Source organism: Pocillopora damicornis, chromosome 3 (assembly GCF_964200805.1).
Source record: "Pocillopora damicornis chromosome 3, jaPocDami1.2, whole genome shotgun sequence".
Taxonomy (NCBI): domain Eukaryota; kingdom Metazoa; phylum Cnidaria; class Anthozoa; order Scleractinia; family Pocilloporidae; genus Pocillopora; species Pocillopora damicornis.
The window spans coordinates 17,848,904-17,876,589 of record NC_142672.1 but is presented as its reverse complement, the minus strand read 5'-3'; the positions used below and the strand labels follow the sequence as shown (position 1 = coordinate 17,876,589).

The 27,686-nt window shown below is 37.3% G+C and overlaps 5 protein-coding genes across 7 annotated transcripts; 4 read left to right on the top strand and 1 right to left on the bottom strand.

Moving 5' to 3' along the window:
- On the top strand, window positions 1-14,156 carry LOC113679048 (uncharacterized). Of its 2 annotated transcripts, none has more exons than XM_089198868.1 (2): window positions 1-491; window positions 8,298-14,156. In XM_089198868.1, the coding sequence occupies exon 2, from the start codon at window positions 8,450-8,452 to the stop codon at window positions 13,220-13,222; it is 4,773 nt and encodes a 1,590-aa protein (XP_089054994.1). In that variant the 5' UTR covers window positions 1-491; window positions 8,298-8,449; the 3' UTR covers window positions 13,223-14,156. The 2 variants fall into 2 exon arrangements, with proteins under 2 accessions (XP_089054994.1, XP_089054995.1); XM_089198869.1 differs by lacking the exon at window positions 1-491 and adding an exon at window positions 7,947-8,037.
- Window positions 1,193-3,473, top strand: LOC113680868 (uncharacterized). Its single transcript, XM_089198872.1, has 2 exons — window positions 1,193-1,495; window positions 1,838-3,473. Exons 1-2 carry the CDS (start codon window positions 1,287-1,289, stop codon window positions 1,989-1,991), a joined length of 363 nt encoding a protein of 120 aa, XP_089054998.1. The 5' UTR covers window positions 1,193-1,286; the 3' UTR covers window positions 1,992-3,473.
- LOC149048598 (uncharacterized) lies at window positions 2,031-2,546 on the top strand. Its single transcript, XM_089198871.1, has one exon. The coding sequence runs from the start codon at window positions 2,175-2,177 to the stop codon at window positions 2,544-2,546; it is 372 nt and encodes a 123-aa protein (XP_089054997.1). The 5' UTR covers window positions 2,031-2,174.
- On the bottom strand, window positions 13,665-24,405 carry LOC113679050 (gamma-soluble NSF attachment protein). 2 transcript variants are annotated; one of them, XM_027195989.2, is made up of 13 exons: window positions 24,290-24,405; window positions 23,369-23,436; window positions 21,668-21,752; window positions 20,758-20,775; window positions 19,767-19,844; window positions 18,625-18,687; window positions 17,919-17,985; window positions 17,452-17,522; window positions 17,000-17,078; window positions 16,320-16,399; window positions 15,807-15,936; window positions 14,618-14,853; window positions 13,665-14,388 (listed from the first exon to the last, which is right to left on the bottom strand). In XM_027195989.2, exons 1-12 carry the CDS (start codon window positions 24,352-24,354, stop codon window positions 14,644-14,646), a joined length of 1,014 nt encoding a protein of 337 aa, XP_027051790.2. In that variant the 5' UTR covers window positions 24,355-24,405; the 3' UTR covers window positions 13,665-14,388; window positions 14,618-14,643. The 2 variants fall into 2 exon arrangements, with proteins under 2 accessions (XP_027051790.2, XP_027051789.2); XM_027195988.2 differs by having other exon boundaries at window positions 13,665-14,853.
- A 367-nt stretch (window positions 24,406-24,772) lies between these two features.
- LOC113679051 (tubulin polymerization-promoting protein family member 2) lies at window positions 24,773-27,403 on the top strand. The gene is made up of 3 exons (XM_027195990.2): window positions 24,773-25,393; window positions 25,519-25,663; window positions 26,627-27,403. Exons 1-3 carry the CDS (start codon window positions 25,209-25,211, stop codon window positions 26,813-26,815), a joined length of 519 nt encoding a protein of 172 aa, XP_027051791.2. The 5' UTR covers window positions 24,773-25,208; the 3' UTR covers window positions 26,816-27,403.
- Window positions 27,404-27,686: the final 283 nt, after the last annotated feature.

The following is a 27,686-nucleotide window of genomic DNA, read 5'->3' as shown; positions in this document are numbered from 1 at the left end:
CGAACCACGAACGCTGGAAATCATCGACTACTACTGACAAGCTCTCCAGCATGTCACACCTCTCTCGAGACCACCGAAAATTATACTTTACAAATTCAGCGCAAGAATCAGGTTTGTTTATCATGTCCCCGAGTCTCCACGCGTCCCCGAGTCCCAGTCCCACTTTTAGTCACAGCCATTCCACGTTGTGGCCACATGGTTTCATTCAGTGCACAATATGGGTGAACCTTTGACGAGTATTAGGGTTACTTCTTATTTTTTAGCGCCAGCGGTTTTCCTATTGATTTTGCAACCTGCCCCGATTCCGACAGCTTTCGTTATCCTTTGCTTAGACACTGTTGGTGTTGTGAGGCTTGTTTGACTCTGTCATCTTCTTCCAAAAGTATTCAAAAGCAAATACAGAAGGATGGATACGGTAGACCATGGAAACTGAGGGATAAAAAGTCAAACTTTCACAGGATCAATATTTTCTAAAAACAAGAGCTTTTGAGGTGGGTAAACATGAGTAAGGTTTGTGGTCCTATGTGGTTTTGTGCATACACTTTCAATATAAAAATACTTAATTTACCATAATCTGAATCTAATTTATAGGAATCAATTGAAAGAAAAATAGTCTTAGGCCCGGTTCAAACGTCGAACTTTATATATGCTGAATCTAATTAATTAGATTCGGCACATGTAAAATTCGACACTTAAATCAATTAGGTTGGACAGATTTGTATTTGGGTCGACCTGCCGTTCTATTCGACTAAGCTTGTCGAATAGAACAGCAAAAGATCGACTCGGTTTCAAACGTCGAACTTTCTCATGTGCCGAATCTAATGCATTCATTATAAATACATTAAATAATTAACAATTGGTTCATATGTCAGCGTGCGTTCATCGAGATATGAAGCAGTCGGGAAGTTTGGAGAGCACGAACGATGCGTAAGAGTTGCTCGAGGTGTAGCTCTAGCTTCTTGAGTGCTCTCCAAACTTCCCAAGTGCTTCATATCTCGATGAACGCACAGATGAACGCACAGATAATTTTTTTTTTCGCGAGGGATTTGTTTGCTGTCGCCACGAGCGTGCACGATAGCAATATGAAGCACGCTCGTGCAATTGAATTTGATTAGACAAATTTACTTGCTATGTTATAAATTAATTTTTACCCAGAGTTCTGCACGTTTCCTATTTTTGTCATGGTAACGTCTATGGTAACATGATTTCTTCTGATCATTTCGAACAAAATGGTGGGAATGTGTTCCTCTTGCCTCTAGAGTACTAAATATACTTGTCTGAAGTGCATGAACCACTTTTGTATGCATTGTTCTGTATTTGAAAATGATGAGGATGTACCAGGATGGAAAGTAGACAGTTCAGTGGCGTACTGTGAATCATGTTTTGAAGAGAAAATGACAAAAGAAATTAATTATGAGGAAGATTTGCAGAAGCAAGCCAGCGGATCAAAAATTCAAGGAGCAGGTTTGTCTGCAAAAACGGACCCTCTAAAAAGGTATGTATTTAGAGTGTTGTTATTAGCTGCATTTGATCTCACTGTAAACAAGTTACAAACTCAAATTAAATTTGCTCCTTGCATTACTTTTAGATGACAGCAAAGGCTTGTCATAGATCGTACCTTTCAGTCCCGACCTTTATTTTCTATGTATTGAAAGATGTTTTTGTTGGAAAAACATCTGATTTATTAATATCATTAGTTGTATAATTTTCTCTGCTGAGATCATACCTGTTCATCAATTTGATATACCAAATTCTTTGGTCTGTTTTCACATCAGCTACAGCTGGCTGTACTCTGGCTGATAAAACTAATATCCAGGTTTGCATGTTTGTCCTATAGCAAAAGACATCTTGACCAAAAGCATGATGAGGATTTTGAAATTGAAGATGATGATGATGAAGAAGAGAGAGATGAAGATGTGGAATTTGCTCTGGCACATTTTCTAACGAAAGGAAAGGGGAAGAGCAGCAAAAGACCTGAGAAAAAACCTTGATGGTGTCCAAAAAGTCTAGATGATTTTGGTGACATCGTTTTTAGCAGCAATGAGTTTAAGAACAAACTGATTTTTACTAATACCAAGAATCAGAGAAATGGCCCAATCTATGCCAAAATCTTGGATGAGTTGAAAGAGAGGGTATCAGCTAGAGGTGACAAGTTCACAGTGACAGTCAACCAAATGAGAACCAAATTCAAGAAGTGTGTCAGCCAGTGTAAACAAGCTACCCTAACCCAAAAGACAGCAACAGGGATAAAGAGGTACCAAGAAGACCGTGGATTTGGCAAGTGGTTCAATGCCTTGTTTGACGTGGTGAAAACAAGGGACTCATGCCAACCAAAATGGGCTTTAGAGCCATCAACATCCTCATCATCACCTCCATGTACCCCTGAAAGTTCTCTTTATGACCCTGACAATGTTGATGACTTAGTTGAGATGTTTGTTCCCAAAAGATCTGTAAAGAAAGGGAAATCTAATAAAAATAAACTTGATATTAACCAGGAAGTAATACAACTCATCCAAGAAGCTGTAAGAAATGACCCTACCAAATAAATGATCAGCTTCCTAAAGGATGACATGGAAAAGTCCTGTGAGCATGAGTTAAAGTTATTTCAACTCATGCTTGGCAACAGAGCCAATTCAGGCATGCCTCCATCATTCAGTATTGAAACAGGGTTTTACCCATCATGGAATCAGGGTATTATGACACAGGGTTTTACCTATCAATGCCAAGTTCTCTAGGAGCACAACAAACCACCAAGGAAAGGATGTCTGAAGGTTCTTATGGGAACCCTCTCCTTTATGGTAATGGAAATACCAAACATTGTAAGTTATGTAGAACTAAAAGTATATTCATATATACTGCAACCTCAGTCCTTCACACATGGCCAGTTATTATTTGCAAAATCACTGACATACCCAAATGGGAAAACACACCAGTGCAAAACAAAACCAGAAGAGCCATAATTGAAAGATCTTAACACTGGAAATTTTTTTTTTGGAAGAATAGGGTTTTATGTTCAAAACTCGGATTTTCAGCCATTTTTAAATGAAAATAGTTGGATGTGGAGTGGAAATGTGCCAAGACAGCTGTTGAAAAGGACTCTCTAATATAGTGTAATAGTTTGTTTTTGCAACCTTGTGTGGACAACATGAACAGAAAATGTTTCAGGGCACATGTGTCTTGACAAAAGAGTTAATTTTTGTTGTTATAGTTTAGACAAGTGAATCATGAAAAAAATAATTGCCAAAAAGAAAAATTACATTGGATGAATTTTTTACATACAATTTAAACTTATGATAGAAATGATCTGTTTAGGTATATATATGCGTCTATAAAAATAATTATTTGCACATTGTTTGTTAGTACTACCAAAGTTCTGTTATTTTTGTTCCAGTTAAATATGTTGAGGAATGATGATTACATGAAGTATTTTTAATATATCTTCTATTATTCAATTACATCATAATACATTGCAATCAGAGGATTTATTCATTGAAATGCAATTAACCCTTCATACTGTATGTGCAAATTCTCCTTACTGGTCTCTTTATGTTTCCTTTAGTACTAGTTGGGTGAATTTGTTAACAAAGTTCAAGGCAGTGTCTATTTGGTGATACCTTCCTTAATTCCCACAACTTTTCCTATGACTATGCTGATACTATGAAGAGAAATTTAATCTTGATCAATCTTGGAGCTTAAAGGGTTTTAAGTAACAAAACTTTATTCACAACTTTTAGCTTGGTCAGATTGAAGGTTGTGTCAAGTGCACAATCCATATTCATCTTGCACTTGATAAAATCATATGGAAATTATTTGGTGAAAATACAGATGATTTAAATTAACAGACTTAGTAAGTTTCCTTCTCAAGCCATAGTTTTTCACATAGTGCATTCTGGACTTTATTTGCCTTCACTGAGACATCCCTGATGCTTGAGCAATTTCTCATCTGCAACAGCTTTCTTATTTCCTCTTGATTCTCTTTTGACCATTTGCATCCAAACTCAAGTCAAGCTTTTTTGAAATTGCATCTCCTTGTGCAATACATGTATTATGGAGAACCATGCATGCCCAAAAGCACCCTGACTGTAACCATAAGGGCTCTGCTTAAGCGGTAATTAAAGTTCCGTTGCTGGGGTGCCAGAACTGCATTGGTGTATGGTTTTTTCAACCATGTGTGCAGAGGGAATGCAGAGTCTCCCACTATAAGTGGTGGGAAAGTAACATTGCCTACAGTTTTTCCAATTACAGGAAGGAAGCCTTCTTTGATGCGGGTCCAAAGGTCAGTGGATCTAAATATGACTGCATCATGAGAATTTCCTGGAAACCCATAGCTGCCCCACACAAATCTGTAATGTGAATCTACCACATTAACTCAAGTCAAGCTTTTTTGAAATTGAGTAGAAATTCTTAAAATTATGGTACTCTTTGCATGCCTGTAGTCCTCCAGATGGGCATTTCATGGGAATATGACAACCATCTATTGCTGTCCAGCAGCAAGGAAATTGCCAAAATTCTTCAATGTTGAGAATTTTTTGTTTGAACTCCTCTCCTGTCTGAGGCATGTGAGTTGACACAGTCTCATTCCATAAATGGTTCACCAGGACTTGACAGACTTCCTGACAGATTGAGGAGACAGTGGAGATGCCTAGTCCAGACATTTCTGAAATGGTATAGAGATGATCTCCTCTGCCTAGTCTGTACATCTGTACAGACAAATAGCAAGCCTCAGTGCTACATTATTGGTTCTTCTGTAACAGTTTGCCGAGTTTGCAAGAAAAACAAGCTCTTCATTTCCACAATTTGCCTTTCCCGCAATTTTTTCTGCCATTTTTAAGCAATAATTGCTGACTACAAGTGTCATATTCACTTTTGCAATTAAGTTCGACCCAATTGGGTTCGACGTTTGAATCAACTGCCGAACTCAATTATTTGGGTCCACCCAAAGTGGTATTAGGTTCAGCACATGTAAAGTTCGACGTTTGAACTGGGTCTCAGTTGTTTCTTGTAAAGTATGGATGGTTGGTTGGTTGCATGTGCACTTTCATTAATGCTAAAACCAGCAAAAATTAGTTTCACTTGGTTTAAATAAAAGCCCAAGCTATGATTTGACAACATTTTCACCATAACTCAATGTCTACCATGGAAATGACCATGTTTACCCTAGACTCTTTTCTAATCCGTTAAAGAATGACTATGTGACATGAGGTAACACTTCACCATTACTGTAGTTAATTCAGAATTCAGTGTTTTATGTTCCTTAAAATTATTCTCCATTCACACCAGCAAAACATGTTAAGTGAAACCAGGTTCAACTGAGTGAAAATCAAATAAAAAACAAACAAATGAAAAACTCAATTTCCATAGGATTCAAGTAATTACAAACTTGTATCTTCAATGAGCTACATTGGAACTTAAAAAAACATTGTACTGTTGAGGAAGCTTCTAGGAACAAAACATTTTAAACCAGAAAACAGCAAAAAGACATTTTTAAGTTTTGTTGTGAGTGGTGTGTAACACCTAGGCAAATTGTTCAGCCCCACCCTCTATTGATTCATTAGTATCCTGCTGTGATTTCTCTTAGTATTTTGTATTGGCCTGGTTAGAATTAAGCTATAGGAACTTTCCTTTCTTTTGTTTTTCTTGATTTTCCTCCTAGCTGCTATATAAACAATTGCTGGTTTCATTTTGTATGAAATCTTAATAGAACCCTTGTAGCATAGTACAAGTATTGGGTTTGAAAATTGGGAAATATCATTTGGGGTGTATCCTTGGATATTCCCCTGTTTTAGTGAGGGAATATTTGGTAATGTGATGCTTTTAGACCATGATGGATTATTGTGGTTGATATATTGTAATCCTTCAAATACATTTGCTTGAATGTAATTGTCAACTAAATGCATGGTGGGACCTATCATACTGCCCAGATAAAACTGGGAAATATATAGAAAACAGCCTCCATTTGGCATGCAAATATGCATGCTTAGTTTTCAGTGGAAATTATCAGTTCTGAGATGTAACCAGTTTTCTGCAAGCAAAGGAACACATAATTACCATAGACAAATTAATGGAGGCTATCGCGTTTATTATTTTTTAAATGTTTCTGCAATATGCAGGCAAAATGTTCACAAACAGCTTACAGTTTGCTTTGTGGGATGTTTATTTTTTAGAGTTCTCCAGCATGACTTTATGAACAAAACAATTGACATGTCCCTTCTTCTGTAACAAAAGCTAAATGCTCTTTCATCTTGAATTAAATTGCACAAATGCAAATTAGGTCAAGCTCTGGAAGTTATGTACTGCTGGCCTTTCAGGACCCATACCCCATAATAACTGAATGTTAAATATAGGTAACATCTCTTTAACCACAAATCTTCCCATTTTTAAATCCTTACTAGCCAGAATTTTCTCTACCCCAGATCTTGAAAAAGGACCACCCCATCCTTATATGGGTATTGAAAATGCAACCTCATTATAGTTAATCCAGTCTTGAAAAATATGACGCATCCATTGGCATATCCTCGTTAGCAAATTACTGAGATGTAACCCCTTGCAAAGATCATTTATTTATAAAAAATTACAGTGATCACATTAATTCCATTTCTTTCAAAACTAGAATTACCCTTTACCACACACCCTGACAAGTTGTGAAAACAGGTTTTGCCTTCACAAATGAACGGACGGACGGGGACAACTCTTAAAAACTCTTTCTGGGTAAAGGCTTTCCTTGGGGGCACTCGCTGGCTGCGGGAAGGAAACCGGAATCTATTACGGCTGCTGACTATCCTTGAGAGAATGACTAACAACAACAGGGTTGGCTCCAACGTAGATTTATTCTGCAAGCTCTATTACAATTTTGAGCAGAACGGAGCTGGCCAGGGCTGGTTCGACCCCGCTCTTCTTTCTCTTCTCTTTTCTTTTTCCTCTCTTCTCTCAAGCTTTACAAAACAGTCCTATTTAAGCCTAACGTACATGGATAGCGTAACGCCATGAATAATCTAAAGAATCATGTAATCCACTACACTATTGGCTAAGCAGGAATTTCGCCTTTTACAACATTACCGTATTTATTCGCCTTTAAGCCGAGCGATTTTTCCAACAAATTAAACTGAGAACAGGTAAATTCTCGCCAAGGTAGGGGGTTCGGCTCATAGCCGAGTATTTTCGCCAAAAAAAATTTACGGGTGCTTAACAAGATTCGAAATTTGACAACATGAAAAACTGGCCAATCAGAAGCGGTCATTCCCACGGTTTGTGTAAACATTGCAACACGATCTGACAGATATCAGCTGATCGAAGCTTTTTATTGTTTTAAAGAAACGAAAGACTTACCTTGACTCCTCTGCTCTGAAAACCAGTCTAGTAGTGTTTGATCCAATTCAGGATACTTTGGCGAAAAGCAGCCCATCGTCTTTCGCTTTGCTGACATTTTAAGCTCACCATTAAACAGGTTCGCTTGATCTTTTCGCCAGCGACGCACCATCGATTCACTGATTCCGTAATCTCTAGCGATCTAGAATGATCTATGTTTATTAATAACCTACTTTTTGGTTGCATGTTTCCCGAGAGGGAAGCTCCTTTTGTTTTCGGTTTATGTTAATTCATCTCAGTTAACGACACGCGTGGAGTACTTTGCAATTATTAGGTCTCGGCTTATAGCCGAATGTTTTGTGTTTATTTTTTATTTCAATGCAACAGCTGCTGACATGAAAAAGTTTAGGGTCTCGGCTTATAGCCGAGATCGGCTTATAGGCGAATAAATACGGTAATTACTTTTAAAGAGTTTCGGTGGATAACAATTACACAAAAGGACATGACAGGTGGCTGTTACAGTTTAACACTAATAACAACTGTTTACGGGTGGCTGAAGGAGAACTGGTAGCGTTTACGCTTTGCTGAACTAAGCTTTCCACGTTGAATATTATATTTTTTAAGCGCAAGCATGAAAGAACTCGATAACTAAAAATCCTTTCGTTACAAAGCACTGTGAACAACAGGCCCGCTTGGTCATCGCCAGTTTTCTTGGGAGACATGGGAAAGGAAGTACATTTGTTAGTTGTTGGACTAGACACTCTCAAATTTAATCTTATTACATGGAGACTGAAAACCCTATCCAAATGTAGTATTGTAGAAGTTAAAAAAGGAAACTTACGTTAGAATTGACTATCTCATATCTAAGGTTGGCAGAAAAGGGGTTTAGTAAGAGTCTACCATATTGACTGTTACTGGAAGTAAATATACGTTTACTTGCATTCTGTTTATAATTATCTCGGCGCGTAATCTCCTCGCTTATAACTTTCTAGGTGTTTTCCTTAAGGATGGAGGTCATGCAATCAAAAACAACGATCTAATACAACTGCAGAAAGTTTCCATCTTCAAGGAGAGAGAGTGACCATATAGCATTTTTGCGGGGACGAAAAGAGAACCCATGTAACTGACTATTTGACTTATAAAAATGTCTGCGAAGGGAGCTCAACTTCACGATGAAAGTGGCAACGTACCTACCAAAGGAGGAGGAGGAAACAGTATTAGTGCCGATTGGGATTCTGATTGCTGTCATCGAAAGGAAGAAGATCAGTTAGGTCTAGCCATGAGCCCCACGCGTGAAAATAGACAGGGAAGTGACGATGTTCCATCTTTACAGCGAAAAAGTTGCAGACGTAAACCGCGGTGGTGTACTCTAGAACAACTCCAGAAAACCAGTGGCAAACAGTTTGGCGACACTGTAGAGACTCCAAAGTCGGAAAGGAATCTTGGTCACAGCACTAAGATGCAACACCAACCTAAAAACACTAGAAAACCTTTTACAAGTGACGTTCACATAACATCTACTCAGGACGCCCAAAAAGGGCTGCCCACTTCCGGTGTTAAGAGCAAGAAAATGAAGAAACTAAGGGAAGCAATTGAAAGAGAATATCGGAGGACTGAGGCAGTCCTTCCAATGTACGCGAAAAAAAACGAAATTGTTCAGCTCATAACGGAAAATCAGGTCTGCGTTATTCTAGGAGAAACCGGATCAGGTAAAAGTACACAGATGACCCAGTATTTGTACGAGGCTGGTTTTGCTGAGAAGGGTTTAATCGTTTGTACCCAGCCACGTAAAGTTGCTGCGACAAGCTTAGCATCCCACGTCGCTCGAGAAATGGGGAGCACTGTTGGAAAAGTAGTGGGCTGCCGTGTTGGAGGAAATGTTCAAGCAAGTAAAGAGATGACTGGTATTGTGTACGTTACAGACCACATTCTCCTCAATGAGTGCCTAAAGGATCCTAAGCTGTCCAAGTATTCTTGCATAATAATTGATGAAGCACATGAACGAAGTCTTTACCCGGACCTGCTTCTTGGCATGATCAAGAAAAGCCTTATTCAGCGTCCTGAGCTGCGAGTGGTCATAACCTCAGCTACCATTGATCCTGCTATCTTCGTGGCATATTTTGACCAATGTCCAGTACTGAAAGTGTCCGGCAGAATGTTTCCCGTCGATGTAATTTGGAAAGATGGTCCGTCTTCCAACGTTGAAAATTATCTTCAAGAGGCTGTAAAAACAGCTCGCGAAATTCACAATAAGGAGGATCCAGGGGACATTCTTGTGTTTCTGACTTCTCCAGCAGAAACGGAACGTGCTTGTGAAATGTTAACAAAGGTTGAGCGGGATGCTAACCTAGTTTGTCTTCCTCTCCATGGAAAGCTACTTCAAGAAGAGCAAAAGAAAGTGTTCGAAGAAGCCGGAGACAAACGTAAGGTGGTATTTGCTACCAACTGTGCGGAAACCTCTATCACCATTCCCGGGATAAAGTATGTAGTGGACACTGGTATGGTAAAGGAAATGAAGTTCGAACCGAAACGCAACAAAAGTTCTTTAGAGGTAACAACCATCAACAAAAGTTCTGCTGAACAGCGAAAAGGAAGGGCAGGAAGGACACAAGCAGGGAAGTGCTTTAGACTCTACAGCCAAGAGGAGTACGAGGCAATGGAAGACCAATCAAAACCAGAGATCCTAAGGGTTCATCTTGGTCAGGCCGTGCTGAAGCTGATGGAACTTGGCATTGAAGATGTCAGAGACTTTGATTTTGTGGAATCGCCATCTTTTGACTCAATAACCCTTGCATTAGAGTTGTTGAATTCTCTTGGTGCGATAACAAACGGAAGACTTACACAGTTGGGAGGCAAAATTGCTCGTGTTCCGCTAGAGCCACGCTTGGCAAAGGTCCTATTTGAAGGCATTGACAAAGGTGTAGGTGCAGATGCGTTAGCGTTGGTAGCCATTGCAACTGCAGGTGGGAGCGTTTTCTTCCGCATGGGAAGCGGAGAGGAGAAGCAGGCAGCTGACTGCAGAAAATTTTGTTTCTGCCTGAATGGCGGTGACCTACTGACGTTGTTAGAAGTGTACAGGCAATACCTCAAGCAACCGAAACATTTACCTAAACGAAACAAATGGGCGGTTGCCAACAGCTTTAATGCAAAGTCGCTTCGAATGACAGACGAGACCATCAAAGAGCTCAAGCTGACGTTAAAGCATGAATTGGACGTAACGATCCCGGATACGTTGCAGCAAGACGAGAACACTGATGTGAAACTTCAAAAGATTTTGTTGTCTTGTTATGCCACCAACTTATGCGTATTTACTGGCCATGAGAAAACAGGATACAGAGTGTTGTCTTCAAACCAGTGTGTTCAAGTGCATCCATCGTCAGCACTTAAGTATCTTGGGGCAACGCCTCAGTTCATCGTCTTTGACCAACTGCTCAAAACGTCTCGTGACTTTGTCGTCAACGTTACCACTGTAGAAGAGACGTGGCTGCGGGAAATGATTTCTACAGGAGCTCTCAATTATGACTTGGAAAACCTACCTTCAACTGTACTGACCGAAATGGTAGTGCCATGCAGTACAGAGCTCATGAAGTTAACGTTTGAAGGATACAGAGGAGGAAATCTTAATCAAATCGAGAGGAAAATCGCGAAGTCATGCGATGACAGCTTGGTTGTGGTAGAGGAGGACAGAGTTCGTGGGCAAATAAAAGTATTCGTTCCTCCAAGGTACACGGCGAAAGCTCTGTCAATGATGGAGAGTATCTTGGAGGAAAGCAGAAAGATACTGAGGAGTGAGGAAAGAGAGGAGCCTCTGAAAGAAGAATCTTTGGGAAACAGAATTGTTTGGGGACAAGGCGGTGAAATATACGAAGTACTGATGCCGGACATGTACAGAACTGTCACGGTTGATGAGATAGAAGATGGCAACCCAGTGGCTGTATTAGATCACCTTAAAACCTTTGGAGACGTAGTGAGGCACAGTTTTAAGGAGCAGAGTGGTAAAATGGGCATTTTTGTAACTTTCAAACGTTCTAAGGATGCGATTAACGCAGTGAAAAGCTCTTCCAACTCCTCTCTGGAAACTGACGTAAAAGTAAAGCCAGGATTTATGATGTCCAGTAGCATCCAAAGAAGTGTTTCTCCGTTTAAAGCGAAAGCCAAGTGGATCCGACGTCGCGGTAAAGGTACGGCATCTGTGGAATTTCACAACTGTCAAGATTTTTATCGCACGCTTGGTAGAATACCATCACTTATGATTAAGTCAGAGGTTATTATTTTCCAAACGGATAAGGTTCGCGAACATCAGATATTCCTGAAAGGACTCCACCCCGACACGTCAGAGGAGGACGTAAGGTCTGCTATCGAAGAGAGACTCCCTGTGGTTAAAGTGAAGAAAGTTTATATTTCCCGAACTTCAGAATTTGAAACACCTGCCAGAACTATCTATGCACAGAGGGCTTCCTTGCAGGAACGTCTCAGCGTCTTGGCGACAGAAGGCCAGTTTTCAATAGACTTGAAAAAGCCTTCTCCCAAAGATTTTGAGGGATATGCTTACCTATCATTTCAAGATCCTGAAGAGGGTCAAGCAGCCATAAGAGCTCTTAACGGAACGCATGTTCCTGGTATCGGAGTTGTAACCCTGCATCCCAACCATGCAACAGTCTTACTATGTGACAGAAACGTTTACGCAGCCATCAGAGGTGAATTCGAAGAAACAATCGACACTTTAGACGTAACATTTAACACAAGACTGAATGTGAAAGTCAAAGATCAGCCAAAGCATAAGCGTGTTGCCATACAAATACAAAGTAACTGTACGGAACACTTCATATGTGCTAGCACTGCTTTAACCAAAATTGTCAATGGTGATGAAATTGACTGCAAAATTTCTAAAAACCTGGAGATTCTATTAACTAACTCAGCGAAAGACGTACTTCAAACAATTGAGAGGGACAGTAGAACCGTGATCAATCAAGATTGGAAGAACGAGGTTGTCAGAATTTATGGACCCAAAATAAACCGAGAATCAGCAAAACAAGCTATAAACAAGTTTCTTGATGATTCCATCGCTGGCAATAGCCACTCTTGGCAGATTTATCTTCGAGGGCCAAACAAGCCCCGCGGACTGCTGAAAGCTCTGTTTATAAGGTTTGGTGCTAATCTGCAAGGATTACGAGACATTAATGGTGTCCAGAAGATCCATGTTGAATTTAGAAACCACGTACTCATCATAGAGAGTTCAGACGAGGCTGAAAAACTAATCAACAGTTACGTGGAGGAATGCTGCAAAAATCCTCCCCAAGAATTGTTTCCTGTACAACAAGACCACGAAACCCAATTAACTTGTGGTATATGTCTATGCGATTTGAATACAAAAGCAGGTGTGTACCGACTTGCTTGCTGTGGTCACGCCTACGATAAGAGCTGTGTCATTCAACAACTCAAGTCACCAGAATTTCCACTGAAGTGTGTCATGGAACAATGTGGAGAGCCTCTTGTTTGGAAGGATTTGCGAAACTTGTTGAATGACCGTGAAAGAAAGAGGCTCGCTTTAACCGCATTGGGTGAGTACGTCAAAAAAAATCCTGAAATTGTGAAATACTGTCCAACAGCGGGCTGTGACATGGTATACTGTGTCTCAACTGATGAGAGACCCTTCACCTGTGATGCATGTCTAGCTCAAACCTGCACATCTTGTCATGTGCAATGGCACAGCGGGCTCACGTGCGCTGAGTTCAAATCGGAAGTGCAAGCAGGAGGGACGTCTCCTGGAGTGGATGATGAAGACCCAAGAAATAGTAAGAAATGTCCCAAATGCAAGACATGGATTGAGAAGAATCAGGGATGTAATCACATAGAGTACATGTGTTGGCTGTGCCTGCAGGTGTTTCCAACCAGGAACGATGTGTACGATTATTGACACTTTCCAAATAATACTGCAGCATGAATACGATACTGTTTATGCAGACATACCCTTGACAATTAAAGTCATTGGTTGATATTTCATTTTTAGTGGTTTTGAACTTTTCACGTTGAGGACATTGCTTCAGAAGTTGTTCAGTGATAAACTAGACTTAGTAGATGGCTTGAAAATTGCCTATGAATGATGAAAATGGACAAGTCACTAAACAATATTTTTTGTTAGAACATGTAGTCAGTTTAGAAAGGGGAGAGCACTCAGTTCTCTCCTCGAGTGTACATAATTTCAATCTTATTCTTTTATCTCTGTAAGATTATTTCTTGGTTGTAAGGTTCAGATGAAGGGCACTATGGTAGTGGGTAGTATGATAATTGAAGGACAGAAGTTTGAACCAGAAGCCCTGTCTTTGTAGTCCTTTAATTATAAAGATGACACTTCATTATTTCTGAGTTCTAAGCCATTTTATTTGGATGCATTATGCAGCTAAACTGGTACCTTGAGTATATAGTAACTCTTCAGTTTATTATAAAACTCTTGATTGGTCACTAATGAGTCCATACATGTAAATAAGTAACAGAGTGCAGTACTGGAATTCTGCACTGCACTTTGTTGAAGTAAAAGCTTTTAAAAGTCAACGAAAATTACTGATTTCTAAAATAGTTACAAAAGCATACAGCTAGTGTTTTCCTCCACAGTTATTGTTGTAATGGACCAATTAGAGAAAGGCATGATCATTTTCCCAGTTTTTCTTGGTAAGTGGTGCGCAGTGCATAGTTTAATTCTATGTTATATGTATCACTTTGTTTGAGTTGCCAGAGCTTTGAATTAATGGTAGTTTAGCACTATAAATTGTTTGTTTGCCAACATTTTCATTATAGACAAAAAAAAAGTCATAAAAGACATAAGGTAATAAAAGGTTTTAGAAATTGATAAAGTTTGCATTATTTGAACTTTAAATAAAAATTAATTGATTTCAAGCAGAATTTTCCCAAATTGTTCTTGGTCTGTTTTAGGTTCCCTAAACAACAGCATGCAACCCACATTTCTAGGTTTCCAACATTTTCTATATAAATTAATAGGTAACATATATTTTTTAATTTCCTGCACTTAGTTTCACTGACTATTTATGTTGGCCCTGAATTTATTTCTACCTTACCAATTTCCACCTTAAAAAAAATTAAAAAAAAAAAAAATTGGTTGAGTTTGAAATCTCCATGATGAAGAAAATTCATGCTAGTAAGGCTGAGAGTGTTTACGAGTTTGGCACCTGATACCAAGTTTGTTTGAAGAGTGTATTCTCACAGTTTCTTTTGGCTTCAACACAAGTAATTTTTCCAAGGAATCTTCACATCCTAATTTCCAGAGCAAAAATATTGATTGGAAATTGTTCCCCACCTCCTCTGGCCATTTCCTCCACAACCCTAACAGAGCCCACCCTCCTCTAGCTCATCTTCTATGGCCTGTTCATTGCTTGCCTCTTTTTGACCTGTGTAGTTTAATTCTGGGTTTGCAGACAGCTGTGGGTCAGTTTTTAAATGGTCATCATTTGAATTTGTAACAAGTCTTTTTTCTGTGAATCCTTTTGCTCCTGTGTCACCTGGAACACGAAGACTTCGAGACAGCTTGGCAATCTATAGGGTGAGAAATGTTTTGCCTTGAAATTGTAACTACATGTGTTGGAGAATGTTTGTTTTGTGAATAGCACACTGAACGCCATTGCATGTTCAGGTCCAAGCTGTGGATCATTGTGTTGTTTTTCTAAGCACAACACTGAACTTTAAGAATGTTCTCTACATCCTTGTATATCAAATGGGAACCAAGAGACATTAATGGAAATTTGATGAGCTAAGCACCCCAACCCAAAAGGGGTAGCAATATTCATAGTTGTCTCATCCTCATGAAACTGGGATAAGCCCAAGGATAAAGGGTCCAGCAAACCCAAGAACTTCACCACTGTGCTATGTCTACTTAAAATGTACTCCTGTTTTGTCTTATAGTAAGTGCATAAGCTTATATTGTTGAAAAAGGGATAGACAATGATGAAGATGCTACCAGTTTTAGTTCATGTGACCAATTAGGAAATATAGGAAAAATTGAAGTGAAAAAAACAACTTATGCAGTTTTTGTTGGAGTCTCCCAGTTTGTGCAGGGTCTGATTTATTCAGAGCAATTAAACAATAATAATGATAACAATTACTTAACAATATTGTAAGCATTTCATATTGTCACTAAGGACATAGTTACCAGTAAATAGCTTACCTAGTCAGCTCAGTGGCATGATCTCAACAACGAAATAAATTTGCAACAGATTCAAAAGCACCTGAGCAACTGTATTAAAATACAGTTGCTCAGATGATTGTTTTGAAAAACAGTAACCAGGTGTTTGTCCTAAGCCCAGTAAATATGATTGAATAATGAAGTTAATATCAGTAAGAATAATCATAATAATAACAGGGAGGTGTCTATTTAGGAGAATAGTTCAAAGTAGCCCACTGCTTGGACTACCTGCATTTGCCAACCATAATTATTTTAACAAGAAGGAACTGTTTTCTCTCAACATTTTCAAATGCCATTTTCAACTCACCTCATTGTCTAAGTATGTAAAGAGAGCTTGTGATGTACAACTTTTCATTCCATCAGCATCACCTTGATCAAAACAGTTCAAAACTTTTTCAGCTGCAACTGCTTCCTCTGAACTGCCAAACCCTGGAATTCTGAAGATAGGAGAAAGTCTGTTTTATGACTCATTGCCTTCAGCCTTGAATTTCACTGCTGGTCTTTGAATATTAGTAATCAGTTCAGTATTAACTGGATTATCGATATCATTCCTCCAATTGTATAGAATTTTCATTAAAATCACATAGGAAGTGCAACAAAATTTAATGCTTAGGCTTAACAAGTCAATTTTGGTTTTTTTGGATGATTCAATAGAACACCAATAACAACAAACACAACAACAGAAACAGCCATTAACCCTTACATTATTAATACAATATTGAGCATATTATGTCTCATATGTCACTGTAATGTTTTGGCCAAAAAATCATCCAAGAAATCACTTAGCAAACTAATGCTAAGAGGAAATTTTCAAACTTACTCAAAAGATTCTTTGTAACAGTTATCTGCAGCTACATAGTCACTCTCATGAAGATGAACAACAACCATGCTGAGAACAACCTGGGAACATTTTACAAACAAATGAGTGCTACATCAAAAACATGACAGCTGCCAAAGATTACATCATAACAGGTTGGTGTAATTTGATTAATTGTGTGTGATGTAAAATGCACGAGAAGAATAATAAGCAGCTCACACAAGAAGCAGAGAAAGAAATGGGTGCCTGAATGTCCAGATGGTTAAGAAGATTTTGTGTCTTGGAGGTAAATTGATTTCAGTGTAGATAAAGTTTCACCAAACACACAAAATAAATGAAAAAACAAGGATAAAACAGGCATAGTCTGATTCCTAAGACAGTAAAAAAGTCACTCCCACACACAGGAACCAAAAAGGAATTTCTCCCAACCATATAAATGCAATTTCAGGCAAATGGGATGGGAGGGGGGGGAGGGAAGAGTACCAAATATGGGATGTTCTTTGATGGACAGTCAGATTCTCAGAGTTAAAATCTAAGAGTTGTTGGCAAACAGTGCAGAGAATTGACAATTAAGTCTCAGAGGTGAAAGGGTTGAAGTGTCAAGGGTGTTAAGAGTGAACTAGGTTGTTCATAACATTTAAAATTAAAAAATAAACACCAATTTATAATGAAAAAAAGAATACCTTGAACATCATTTGAAAGTTCTCCACTTGCTCATATAGTTTTATCTGTTGTCTCATAACCTTCAGAGCCTCTGGAAATCTACAAAATACCAAGAAGTCAGAGTGAAAAGTGCTTGAAAGTACTAAATGAAAAAAGTGAGATTTGTCTTGACTTCACATCTACTGCACACCTACACCATGCTGTCAATTTACATTCTCAGCCTACAAAGTGATAGAACTATAATTAACATGCAGTACCATCATTGTATCAAAAGAAAAAAAATCAGAAAAATTAGTCAAAAGTAGAACAAACAAGCCTCAATCTGTCATGAACCCCTTTGTATTGAGTTCCCTGCTAAATCAAATACTGGTATTTCTCCATCACCAATTGAAATTGTAGAAGTAAATAACTGAAGTTTAGTCTCTTGAAAGGCTGGTAAAGATGCTTCTATAGGTGCAAAAGTTAAAATTACCTTCTTAGTTTTAAAAGAAGGTTGATAGCCTTTGACAAAGGTTCAATGGCCTCCCTAACTTTGTCTTCAGACTGTGATATAAAGACACAACATACATAAAATAAGAAAATGTCTTGGATACAATAAATGGTTAAACCAAAAGGTAAAATTTGATCCTGTAGTCTGAGTGGTCCTGAGAAGGACTGTTGGAGAGAGTAGTGACTCATCATAACAGACAACTAGAAGAACAGATGTAAATGTGTGTCTGGTACTCTGTCTTCAACAATGGATCATTTGCATGTACTTTTCTTCTCTCACATTGGATAATGTTTATATCATTTCACGCACATTTCAAAATGAGTCTATTACCACTCTTCTAGCTTACATTTTTGGCTAATTGTGATAAACTGAACAGCAGTTGTAAAAAAGAGTCAGATTGGAGATGTTGCATTTGCATGCTAGTATCAAATGTAGTATGGTGTACATACAACATTCATTTCACTGGCTGAGATGTATAACTCAGCTGCCTTTGCTGGATCATTGTTATCGCACATCCTAAAAACAGCAAAATAAAATTTAGCCAGGTGATATGAATGAGCCACAAGAAGCCACGTGTACTTTGTGTATGAATTCTTCAAACCATTTCAATTTTCTCTGAATAAGACTATGTTTAAAAACAGGACTTGTCAGTTAAAAGAATAAGATGAAGGCACCTTGTATACTTAAAAAATTTTGAATCACAAATATTGAAAAGGAATTTTACCAACCAGCAATCATTTCTCAGAGTAACCAAGTGCCTCTCTACTGTACAATAAAAATATCTTGCATGGAAAAAATATCTTCCCTGCCTTCTTTCCATTTCTCCCAGAATAATTTTTATTTTCCATGTTTTATAGGTCCGAAAAACTATTGTAGATGTCTATAATTTTAACTTTTTACCAGGTCTGATTCTAGTTGACAACATCTGCCATAGAACAAACACATATCACATAATGGTTCACATAAATAAATGTATTGAGGCTACATCACTAAGCAATGTTCAAGTAATGCACTGTAGGTAAATTTTAATCTCAGATAAAATGTTTTTCCATGGGTTGATTGACACTTTCCTTTGTCTCCTTTCTTTGATTTTAAAAGAAATCTATAATCAACCTTGATGGAAAACTTTTACCTGAAATTTAAAGGTTGACTCACTTGGCTCCTCTGATGAGGGCAAAAGCCCCTGTATCTGGGTTACCACTTTGTCTGTACATCTCACTGCCTTACAATAATAAGTTATCAGTTATTAGTACTGTAATGTGTTAGGAACTATGGAAAAAGATGAAACACAAGCAAACTTGTATTAAGCAGTCACCCACAGGGAATGGCAGGGTGACTGCTTAATACAAGTTCTTCAGAATAGGAGTGACATAAATATGACAAACAAAATGCCATTTTGTTGCCAAAAATTGACCACTTAATGTACTCCCTCAAAAATACTACTAACATTGATTTACAGAGAGAAACATGGATTAAATGATACTTGAAAAATCATTATTAGTTTTATTTGAGAGGTTCTGCCTTATAAAATATGATCATTAAATACTGGTGGAAGACAATACAAACTGGCCTTTGAGAGTCACTAAAAGGTGACAAAAGCCACTGTGTATGTGCAGGAGAATGGTGTAGGGACCATTCACTGTGAGTTTAAAATCACTTCACTGAACAGCTTACAGAGCAAATATACATGTAGCACCAAATTTTTTTACTAATTGTCCTTAATCAGTAAAGAGATCCTTTCAAAGAGGAAAAAACTGGCAAAAATTAAATGCCTCAAAAACATTATTATCTTCAATATAATTTTTTAAAAATCTGGGGTGGGGTTGGGGTTGGGGTTGTGTTTCCTTTTTTTTTTTTGTGGCGTCCATCATTCTGGGCAATTAAATGTATTACATGCTGATGTACCTCAAAGATTTAATGGAATTCAGTTAAATGTCTAATATAAGAGTGTGCTGTTACTCAACTATTGGTAAAAGATATATTTGTCTCTGTTGAACCCTTTCACTCCCATGAGTGACCATGCTTGAGCAGCAACCATTAAATGGAGAGAGAATATTTTTTAAGGGTTTTTATCTATTAACCATTCAATGTTCTATCAAAGCAGAGAAAATGAGCAATTGGCAAAATACAACTCCCACAAAACGTTCATGCTGCATCGTAAGCAAACAATTTAATTCTCATTAATAAGTTTAAATTGCTCTTAATTATTTAAAGTTCTTGTCCTTGCCTTGATAATTCTATTACAAACTCTTACATATTCTTAACAGACATAATAAAGGAAACAGAAAAGTATTTACACTGCTCTTTCCACCAAAGAAACAGCCTCTGTTACATTTTTCATTTCCTTTAGTACTGAAGCAGCTTGTTCTAAAGCCCTATTAAGTAGAATAAAGAAAAATACCAGTCATTTCCTTTAAATAATTAGGATAAAGTGTTTTAAAGAATTCAATCAATTTGGCTGTGGAGAACTCTCTCTGAGAGAGAGCAAAGAGGAGCAAGGATATCTTATAACATCTATGTAGAATTTACCAAATATTCACTGGTGCTAAGTACCCCCAAATCAGCTGCACTCATGAAACCAAGCTAGCTTTAAGAGTATATGTTTAAAAGCATAAAAAGCTTGCTTGTATATTTTTTTCAACAAAATAAATTACCAGTATTACTGTGAGAGCAACTCTGAATCTTAGATGTGTGGAATAACTTTCCCAAATGAAAAGCAAACAAAACTTTTGAGTTGGGTAGCTTTGCCTAACTCTTTACCCCCTTTGAGTTACTATAGTAATAACTTTCTCCTTATAATATCAAATCACAAATCAAAGGCATAAGAATAAAGGAAATGATCAGAAACTAAATATTAAGCTCTTGATTTTTCACCAAATTCTCCTTGTCATCACCTTAAGAAATGTGTAGAGGGCAGTACAGAGAATATGCACATTGATGTGAGGATGCAAAGGATTCAACAACAGGCACAGTCACACATCTGTACATCTAAACAGTTGCAAAATTCAGGCTCCTTAAAATCCTTCCACTATGTTTGCTTCAGCCTTTAACTCTCAGAAGTGATTAACATCTACATGTAACTTCTCCCTAAAATATCCATTCGTTATCCCCCAAACAAGTGGAGAATAACCCCAAATCATCAGGTCGAAGTTATTACCTAGATCTAAAACCAAACTCTTGTAAGTAATTTACAAGGACATATCTTGCAGCTGGAGGGGAGATTAAAAATCAAATCTTGACAGTTAAAGGTTAAATAATTGTTACCACCCTGTATCTGCATCCACTTACTTTGCTGCATGGAACAAGCTAAAATACAAGACATGTATGTTAAGAAAAACAGAAATACTGCATCTATCATAGACCTGTTTAAAAAGAATACATGTAACTTGAGGATTTTAATGTGAAATTTGTATATCTAGCTCTGGTCACCTCTTAATAGTTACAGCAACTGTAACAATAAATGTTTCTTACATGATTACAGCTGTATTCAGAATTATTGGATACTTTCAGGTATGTCTTATCAGGGAGGATGCAGTTTGTCAGATATATCAGTCTAGAAATCCCTGAAAGCTTAACTCTTTACACCCTAACATCAACATGCATATTCTCCATACTGTTGTCTATACATTTTCTAATCATGTGCTGGCAAGGAGAATTTGTTTAACAATCAAGAGGATCTTCAGTTGATGATCATTTCCTTTATTCTCATGTTTGATTCAGGGGTGATATTGAAAGGAGAAATTACATGCTAGTATCTCTCAGAGATTAAAGGTTAAATAACAGCATGTATCCTCACTGTGAAGCCAACTTTGTGGAAATCTGAGATCTGGAAATGCATATTTGACTTCAAATAAATTCTTTTATCCCCCCCTCCCATCCTAAATTTGCTTCAGAGTCATAAAATACTTGCTTCAAACTATCTTCAAAAATGGACAACTGTGAACAGATGCAAAAATTCTTTTTAAATCAACATAAATTCACAAGAGCACAACAATTCTTGAACACTTTTCTTGACATTAAAATACAACAGATGTTTCTCCCCTGTAATTCAATGTTTTATCACTGCTATACCCTCTAGTTGATTAATTTCTCAATTCTCTGAACATGCCTGCTTGAAAATGCGTCACAGTGAGAATTTACTTAAAGGTGAAGGAGATAAAGTGTGAGTTGGTGGATTGGCCCTGATAGTAAAGGATACGCATTGGAATTAGAGTGGGCATCAGCAGCTTTCTTGAATGCATCAGCAGCTCTGTCATAAGATTTGGCAGTTTTGAAACATGTTCCTATAAGAACACCAAATATTAAATCAAATTAGCAAGCATTAAACTCTGTCAAATCAAAGAAATTTTTGTCAGTGGTTTCAATCTTGCACATACCTGATAATCAAATACAATAATTTCTAATTATAACAAAGTGGAAGGGATGCAGGGAAATGTGTTGCTCATAAATTTTGGGAGTTTATTACTTCAACATGATCTCATTTTATCAGAAAGGTCAAAATAATGTATTTAATATGAGACCAGAACACACTCTGTAGTGTCCTGGTTTCTTCACACTGGCTACAACAGAGTAAATATAAACACAAGAGACAAACAACAGAGTAATAATGCTTGAGCTTAATAAAAAAAAATCCTGAGAAACTAGTGTTTAGCATGCTACCAACTTTTCATTTATCTCTTCACCATACACTTTCTTTCTAAGGAGTAAATAAGTATCTTTCACATACACACTGTAATCTGATGACTAATGACTTAGGTCATATTTCAACATTCTACCAGAAGAGAAACTTCCACAAATAAAATAGTAAATCCGTCAATCTCATTATTCTACTATTATATTATTTTACCATATAAGGGCAATGGAACGCGCAAAATGTTCCAGGATAATACATGGACAGAAACTAAGCATGCAATAATTGATTTCTTTTCCCTATTTTAGATGTGATTTTTTAGCAACAAACTCTAGAGCCCATAAGTATTTTTTGGGCCATCAACAACACTTATTTTATAAATGGTTTCTTTTGTGTTTTCTTCTTTCATGCACACCTTATGTGATCAGTACAATGGTCAGATAAGACCATATGAAGTTTGAAAGATAGAAGCCAAAAGACTAGAAAATGAGATAATAAAGGAATAATAAACCCCTTATTCCATGGTTTTACATATAATACAAGTAGACATTTTCATTGGTCACTGCTTGTACTTTTCTTCTTACTAAGGGACTTGGAAAAAATACTGCCCAACTCGCACATTATCAACATACATTATGTCTTAAACCATTGAATAAGGTGCATATATACTATGCAAACACCTAAAGAATCCGCACAGTTATAAATATGTTTAACCATTGCACAACAACAGGGATCTATTCAATTATCATATATCAACATAACTAACCTGGAAAATATTATTTGGTAGCATCAGAAATACTCAAGATAGGGCAAGATCAAAAATAAATTGAATCATGAATGAGATTAAACTAACTAATTCATTGATTAACAACTTTTAATGACAAAAGCCTTGAGACAACTGATATATTTCAATATACTGGGCAAATTTTACTCCTTGCCATTTTTTAAATACTATGGCTTGAAATAAAGAAATGTTGTATTTTTTATCTCTAGGAGCTTGCTTCATTTAACAACAAATAGGATAAGCAAGGAATCATTCCACCTGGTTCTTCAATCAACTGTCTTCAAGACCTTTGCTAGTAGTTTTGCCAGGTAAAGGCAAGAAATGCTACAAACAACATTTCTTAGTGTCATCTACAGAAGAGCATGTCATTCAACCCTTCAATACTGTTGATGTAAAAGACTGTAACTCTTCTTAGACGAAAGACTGCCTTGTCATTCTAAGATAAAAAAATTATCTTGTTTACCTACAAAAAGGAAAGCACTCACCAGCTTTCATGTATTTATCTGCTGCACTGTCCCAGTCAGGTTTCCATTTTAACCAACTGGTCTTTTCACTACAATATATTCCAGATATGAAATTTTAGGTTGACAAGGTCCTTCTTTCTGTCCCATTACAGATCTTAGAGTAGGGATGGGAGATTTTATTGCTAATTTGACAATATATTAAAGGTCCTTGAGTGTTGAAGAGTCTCTACTACCACAATTACCATGCAAAAAAAAAAATGGTGAAAATGCAGCTTCCCAAATGCACCATGTGTTTTACTTGCCTGTTGGCACCACGGTCTCTTTGCAAAGATGATCGAAGTCTTAGTGAACAATTTGCCAACTTAATTATAATTAATGACTGGAAATATATGAAAATCATATATGCGCACTGTGGTGAAGAAATGAGATATAAGCAACCCTTGCAGCTTTGAACACAACTGAACTAGTAGTTGAAATGAGACCTGAAAAAAATTCAGGTCCGTATGGGATTTGAACCCATGACATCTGCGATACCGGTGCAGTGCTCTACCAACTGAGCTAACAAGCCAACTGGGAGCTGGTCATAAAGTTGGATCCAAATAAACCTTCCAACAACTAGTTCAGTAGTGTTCATAGCTGCGAGGATCGCGTATATCTTATTAATTGTAATTTTTAAACTGATGGTATTGAAATTGACTTTCTCGGTTTCTGATATAATTTAATTAGTTATTTTTAAATTAGACTGACCATAAATTGAGTAAGAAAAAATAATTTTCGTCTCCTTGTCTAAAATCCATCCATCTCAATCATGAATATTTGGACCGATGCATTCCCGACAATTCAATATTTCAGGGGAACGAAAAAAAGGTGAAAGCTAAAATCACAGAAATAACAGATTCACCCTGTTTATCATACCCTTTCAATAGAAAAGGGATCACTCACAATTTTTCGGCCTCTTTTAACAACCGAAGACCTTCTTGTAGTTTTCTTTCCTGCAAAGCCGCCATATTGATTCTTTCGCTAAACCGCTGGCTATTGAGTTTGTATGCTTGCCCTCTTTCTAGGGGGTGGGGGAGGGAAATTTGGGCTTTCGTGGGTTCCAAACGAGGACTAAGGTGTTTACAAGAGAGATTTAGAAGTCTTCTATTGCATAGAGGGGTGATTTCCCGAGCTGGAGAGAGAGGGTTTCAGCTTGTCAGAGAGTTCCCAGCTAAGAAGCCAGCGATTCTTTCAGATTTTCTTTTTTGGTTCCTTTTTCTCGTTTGCTTTTCACGAAAATTGTTATTAAAGTGGGTAAGCAACGTAGATCAGCAAAAGTGAAAAACAATCGCTGAAGGTGTCTTCGATTCGCAAAGGATTGAAGATGTCAAACCGAACTGCCTTTGTCTCCTCGCTCCAGGGTATGCTTAGGTGTTTTATTTCGGAAAGTTTAACATAAGTAAGCTGAGTATTTTTGTCAACAAACCCGTGTTTACAGCTTAAGAATATTGTAAATACAGAGCCGTTCCAAGGCAAGCAGTCGACTCAAAGAATCATGGAAGCTTTAAACCTTTTTGTCGACATGTAAGACCACAATAAAACGCGTACATTTTTCGTGACAAGTATTTGCGACGTGCGTCTTTGCGAAGAATAACATACCCTTTCTGAGTCAACTGATTAGGACAGTTACTATGGCACCTTTGTAATTTCGTGACATACAAAGATTTTGACCAATTGCTGTTCGTTTCAGTTGTCCTGGGAATATTTAGTACAAAGAGACGCTCACCAGCTGCTTGCTTTTACTATACTACCTAATCCAGCAGTATTTCCTGGGAGGAACCTCTTCTTGATTTTTCTTTTCATTGCTAAACGTAAACGAAAAATGTCCGACGAAGAACTGAAGACGGTGTTTAAATCTTTCTGTGCTTTTGGGACAGGGAGTAAAGACGCTCAACCTGAGATGGACAACGCGAAATTTGCAAAACTTTTTCGTGATCTAAAATTATACGACAAAAAATTTACCTCCACAGACACAGATATTATTTTCAACCGACCCGAAGTCAAAAAGTAAGAACGAAGTCCACCTTTTTTTTCAACAAAAAAATATGTCACTTCTTGCTTTTGTTAACATTATATTACCGAAAGCCATGTTTTCAATGTTTTGTTTTCAATGTTTTGTTATCCTCTTGTAGCAAGACGGAGCGGAAAATTCGCTTTGAAGGCTTCAAGAAAGCTCTGGAATTGTGTGCAGAGAAGAAGTATGGAAACAAAGACGATGTGCAGAAGTTGATCGACAAGATTTGCGGTGGGAAAGGTCCAGCAACCGTCGGAGCTACGGTAAGATATTGTGAATTGTTTTGTTTATCAACAGGTACGGTTTTGTGATTTACTTACTTCAGGTACGAGACTAATTTTGATAACTTATTTTCTTTTTGAACTACACATCACAAAATATTTCTGATATCCCCTTCCTCGTGCTCCTTACTTAGGTTATAAAGTGAAATAACCATTTTCTTCTCTAGTCGCGTCAATAATGATTATGTTAGTAAGTGCCCTCGGTTTTCCATCGAACGTTCTCGATTGGTTTCGTTATGTCCTCAAATAATCATAATTAATTCAAATTCCTGGGTTACAATGTACTATTTACTAACCAATATGGATAGCTGATAATTAAAGAAACTTACATATGAGAATCTGTATCAATATTTCGATCATATTGAAAATTTTCCTCAAATCGTTAGTAACAGTTGTATTGATGTAGCTCTACATCTCCAAGAATTATCGTTGTCAGACTTGAAAAGGCTATCATTGTCGTTTGTAAATATTTGCCAAACTTTTCTTGAGGAACGAACCATGGATGGTTTCGGTTTCAAGAATCTTTCAAGGTTGAAGAGATGCAAAATAATTTTCTCCTTGCATTTGTGAAAAATCCTATACCAAACGGTTTTTGATGCTTTGATGGGGGGTGGCACACCACTTGTGGGAAATTTTATCTAGCGGTCTGCTGCTAAGGATTAAAGCCTAGCATTGAAAGTATTTCAAGTATTTCATTCAGTGTGCTACTCCCACTAACCACAATTGAATTGGATTCCAAAAGTTGCCCAAAACCAAACTTTTGTTGGAAATGGAGATGAAGACTGCAACCCTCCAAGGTTTACACCCTTTTCAAGGCTTCTGGTTCACCAAGATACCCTATGCAAGAGGTTGAATAGGGAAGGGCTCAAGACCCTGATAACCAGACTGCAAATATCAACTCCTTTTAAATAACTGACTTGCGTTCTGTTATTGGATTGTTTGCAGAAACAAAGTAAGACAGGTGGAGTTGATAGAATGACTGACACCTCAAAATACACTGGATCGCACAAAGAACGTTTTGATGATAGTGGAAAAGGCAAGGGAATAGAGGGTCGCGTAGACAGGGATGAAAAAGCTGCTGAAGGCTATGTAGGGGGTTATAAAGGAAAAGATACTTATGATAAGAAACATTAGAGCAGAAGTTGTAACACAGGCTCTTTTGTACCATAGTGTGTGTGCTTGATTCACTTTTAGAAGTTTATGTTTGACATTATAAAATGTAAACAACAAAGAAACATTGATGTTTTATCAGGATTGTGTGTTACCACTGGAGTGATCAGATTAATTTGTTTGGATTAGCCTTACTGACAGTACATGAATGGTCAGGGTCTTCTCTAATTAACTATGTGAAATTATTCAGTAGTTGGGAGCTTAATTTATTTGCAATATAGGGCAACAACCTTGGCAATTTTTAATAATATAAATTTTAAATCAAAGCAGCAAATGAAGTTAACAGATCTTACATGCAGTTTGAAGCAGAGTTTCTAATTTAAATGCTCATAAGGATGTGATAAATTGTTGCATACTACCTTGTATCAAAACGACAAAAAAGTAACAATCATGGTAGGTTGTGTGAAATTATTCAGTGGTTGGTAACTTCAGTGGTTATGTGAAATTATTCAGTAGTTGGTAACTTATTTTATTTGCAATGTTGGACAGTGACTTTGGAAATTTTTATTCATTAAAATTTTAAATAAAAGCAGCAAATAAAGTGTACAGATCATACATGCAGTTTGAAGCAGAGTTTCTAATTAAAATGTTCATAAGGATGTGATAAATTGTTCCCCACTACCTTGTATCAAAACTATAAAAAAAGTAACAAGCATGATTGGTTATCAGCTCCTCAGTTTAAATGTTTAATTTGTGTCATTGTGTGAGGGGAGAAGAAATAACAGAGGGGGCTTCAAATCTTGGAAAAAAAGTTTTTGAAACCAAAAGAAATCAAGTTTCTATATTTTGGTTGCTTCATCACACATTTGGGGGCCTAAAGCCATTAACATTGTAA